We start from the raw sequence: 4,238 nt of genomic DNA, 5'->3' as shown, positions 1-4,238 counted from the left end.
TTTGGTTAACAACTCTCTTCAATAACCCTATTTAGCTCAACCTCCAGCCAACCACCTCTCGAACCCTATAGTCTATGACTCTATGTCATACATCATATATACAAATCCGATCATACGAGTTTTCCATTCCTCAACACACAAAGTCACAAACCCATAAAAAATTTGTTCTGTGACTAACTCAAAATGGCTAGCAATAGCATTACATCAAGGGATCAGGACGAGCGTGCTGGGGCAGAGATTGTGCATGGTCCTGAAGAATGTTACCGCCACTCCATAGATCTCTTGGAAGAGCTAGGTTTCCCCAAGGGTGTTCTTCCATTGCAGGACCTTGAAGAGTGTGGAAGAGTTAGAGAAACAGGGTTTGTTTGGATGAAACAAAAGGCCCCATATGAGCATTTCTTTGTTGGGAGCAACACCCGGGTGAGTTATTCCATAGAGGTAACAGCATACGTGGAGAAATTCAAGATGAAGAAGATGACTGGTATTAAGAGCAAGCAAGTGTTTTTGTGGGTGCCTATAACTGAGATGAGCATAGATGACCCTGCAAGCAAGAAAATATATTTCAAGACACCTATGGGGATTGGAAAGTCTTTCCCAGTTACAGCTTTCATGACTGAGGAAGAGAAGCAGAAGTATTTGGAGAAGAAGGCCAATAGTACTGAATGAATTAAACTTGTTTGTTCATGATCATATGTGGGACACATCGATCTTGTTTTCATTGCTGGTTTCGTGTTGATCTGAGTTAGAACCCTACAGATTTTCTGTTGCTATTGTTTTGATTACTAGCTAGTATTTCGTGTATGATTCTCTTTTGATCAGTTTTCACCAACTGCGCATCAAAGAGTTCATCCCTTTTAGTGGACCATGCAATAAATTCAATAATTAATTAAGAATAATCAATAGTTATTGTCATCTTGCTATCTAGCGTGTTCACTAAGTTTGTCTATTTTATTGTCCTGGTCCTCCAGGATCCCTGGTAACAAACTAATAACAAGAGTTCAACCTTTAATTTTTGAGAATGTTAGGTTCGGTTATATATATTAAATTGTTTTTTTTTTTTTTCCCGAATTCCATATTATATATATATATATATATATTAAATTGTTTTTTTTCCGAATTCAACAAATATGGATTATTAAATTAAGGGTATGATTATTGTACATCTGTTAATATATATCATCCATACAGATCACTCATTTCACATATTAAATATGTACATACTTAAAAAATGCGAAAATTATGTGTAAAATTATATACATTGAGTGTACATTAACAAATTTATAATAAGAACATTGGAAACATAAAATAATGCCCAGTAATTTATTTGCAGTTAATTTTAGTCAATAGCCCACGTCTTCTAGTTCTAGGCATGAGCTTACTAACAATAATATGCATTTAACTTCATCTTTAGTCTTTGGAATACTAATATTGGCTCCCAGCAAAAAAAAAGAAAAAAAAAAGGAATATTTCTAAATAAGGCCCAGTAATTTATTTGCAGTTAATTTTAGTCAATAGCCCACGTCTTCTATGCATGAGCTTACTCACAACAATATGCATTTAGGGTCTGTTTGGATACAGTTGAAAACTAAAAAATACTATAGTAAATTAATTTTTAAATGTGTGAATAGTACCTTGGAACTCATTTTTAATGAAAAAGTTGCTGAAAAGTGAAATTTGTGAGTCCCGTGAATAGTGCACGGGACCCACTGATGTGCTAAAAAGGGGTTGAAAAGTCAAATATTATGGCTATAGTGCATGAACAGTAGCCGTAACAGTGAAATTTCTCTCCTAAACACGTGCCAAAAAAAAAAAACGCTTTTTCAGCCGAATCCAAACGTAACCTTAACTTCATTATTATGAAAATGCTTTAGTACCATACAAGAGATGAAGAAGAAAAAAGTAATGGACATTTTAATGCTTTAGTACCATACAAGACATTATTATTATTATTATTATTATTATCATTATTATTATTATTGTAGGGCCCTTAAGCCCAGAAGTTCATTATTTATCCATATATTGGACCTGTGGCCCAAGTCGAGAATAAGGATCTGCCTGAGGAGGAGAAGTCTTCGTCAAAGGAGATTGCGCTGATAAATAAAAGGTGAGGTTTAGTCATAATAGCTCCGGAGAGTGTGTCGAGGATGAAAACTTCCTTGGCCGGACTTGGCTGAGGTCCTAGAAGATGGTTTGACAGCAAGGATGACAACCCCTGAAATTCAATTGGGACGGACAAGCATTGCAGATATATAAGATAAGGATGAGCCCCAAAATATCTGGGGAGAAAGCTGTTACCTCCACATTAAATGCACTGCAGCTAATCTCCTGGCCGCATTAATGTAGAAGTGATACCTGAACAGTGTATTTCAGCCTTACAGCTACTACATGAGGACTTTGGGGAGTGTTGATGAGACAAGTATCAGCTCTAACCATCTAGCATACAGGTGGAAGGTGGAGATGAAAAAGAGAGAGAGTATAAAAGAAGAATGGGGAAACAAGATTAGAGGATCGAAAAATTGAGAAAAGAAATACCGTAGCAATCCACAATCAAACTTGTAACGTTATCTAAGAGCATTATATAAGAACCATTGTCCTCGGATTTTGCTGAGGACGTTCTTTCTTCATTTTACAGTTATCCATTTTTATCTTTTTGTCATCAAGCCTATCTAGCTTGTTGTTTGACCAACTAAAGCCTAGTTTTCCAACCCATTCCTCTACAAATTCATTGTTTTGGGCTTCTTGGGCCTAAGTCCATCCACGTGTTGGGTTAGGAACTCAAATCGGGTCCTTACAATTGGCGCCGTCTATGGGAAAGACTGGTGCGATAGTGAGTTAGACGTTGAACGATGAACGATGGTAGGATCAGGTCCAAATCCAGCAGAATCTATGGGCTCTCAGCATGAAGATCATTTCCGTGAACTTAAGCGAAGGAGAGACCGAGAGGGAAGTGTACACACTACCCACACCAGTAAGAGTCGGTCTCGAGGTAAAAACCATATCTCTCATGAAGAAAATGCCAGAAACATGCAGAAGGAAATTGATCACCTAAAGATAAGCTTATGCCACGAGCGCAAAAGGAGAGCCCCCTCCAATTCTGACTACTCTTCCGATGATGAGAAGGATCAAGACTATAGGCAAAAATCAAGAACTCCCCCCAGCAAATCTTTCTCGTATGACGAAGATTACCACCATAGATGCAGAAACAATAATTCATCTTTGAGAGGCCTGGTAAATGACACTATAAGCACTCAACCAAATTTCTAAATCACCCTTCACCCGTAGGATTGAGGAAGGAAGACTTCCTCGGCGGTTCACTCAACCCACTTTCACCTTGTATAACGGCAGAACGGACCCTGTTGAACATGTTAGCCACTTTAATCTAAAGATGACTGTACATTCCAAGAACGAAGCCTTGATGTGCAAGGTTTTTCCATCCAGTTTAGGACTTGTGGCGATGAGGTGGTTTGATAGTCTAAGGGTAAGATCCATCAATTCCTTTAAGGAACTCACCCAAACGTTTGGGTCCTATTTTATTACATGCAGCAGAGCTCCTCGTCCTTTGGCTTCTTTGCTATCTCTGTCCATGAGAGAGGGAGAAACTCTAAAAACATACTCGGACCGATATTGGGAGATGTTCAACGAGATATAAGGTGATTTTAAGGACGTGGCCATTAGTACTTTCAAGCTCGGCTTGCCTACAGAGCACGACTTAAGGAAATCTTTGACGAGGAAACCTATCACCAGTATACGTCAACTCATGGATCGGATTGACAAGTATAAGAGGGTTGAGAAAGACCAGCTGCAAGATAAGGGGAAGGGTAAGGTTATCCCTTAGAAGATGAGGGATTTCAGGTTGGAACGTTACAATAATAACAAAACCCGACGAGATTTTGCCAGATAATCTGGACTTGCAACCCCACAAGTGGTAAACATCGTGTTCCGAGAATCGACGCATCAAGTTTTAGGGAAAATCAAGAATGAGCCATATTTTAAATGGCCGAACAAGATAAGTGAAGATCCTTCAAGGTGCAACCAAAGCCTCCATTGTCAGTATCATCAAGACCGAGGACATACCACTGAGGATTGTCGAACATTGTGGAAACATCTGGAACAACTGGTTAAGGAGGGGAAGTTGCAACAATTTCTGTACTGACCCAACGGATAGGGAGACCAGTCAGGGTCAAGGGGTCAGGGGAATGCTTCTTCAAGGGCCTCGTTCGGTACAATCAATGTCATAT

General features: G+C 39.0%; 1 protein-coding gene across 1 annotated transcript; it reads left to right on the top strand.

Moving 5' to 3' along the window:
* Positions 1-912, top strand: LOC115977801. Its single transcript, XM_031099824.1, has one exon. The coding sequence runs from the start codon at positions 184-186 to the stop codon at positions 664-666; it is 483 nt and encodes a 160-aa protein (XP_030955684.1). The 5' UTR covers positions 1-183; the 3' UTR covers positions 667-912.
* The last annotated feature ends 3,326 nt before the right edge of the window (positions 913-4,238 follow it).

The sequence above is a fragment of the Quercus lobata genome, chromosome 2 (genome assembly GCF_001633185.2).
Source record: "Quercus lobata isolate SW786 chromosome 2, ValleyOak3.0 Primary Assembly, whole genome shotgun sequence".
In the NCBI taxonomy this organism is placed as follows: Eukaryota; Viridiplantae; Streptophyta; class Magnoliopsida; order Fagales; family Fagaceae; genus Quercus; species Quercus lobata.
Note: the sequence above shows the minus strand (reverse complement) of the source record. Positions and strands in the feature narration are given on the sequence as shown.

Bases quoted from the DNA above. Each gene is read 5' to 3' on its own strand.
- LOC115977801 (XM_031099824.1), top strand. From the start codon at position 184: ATGGCTAGCAATAGCATTACATCAAGGGATCAGGACGAGCGTGCTGGG.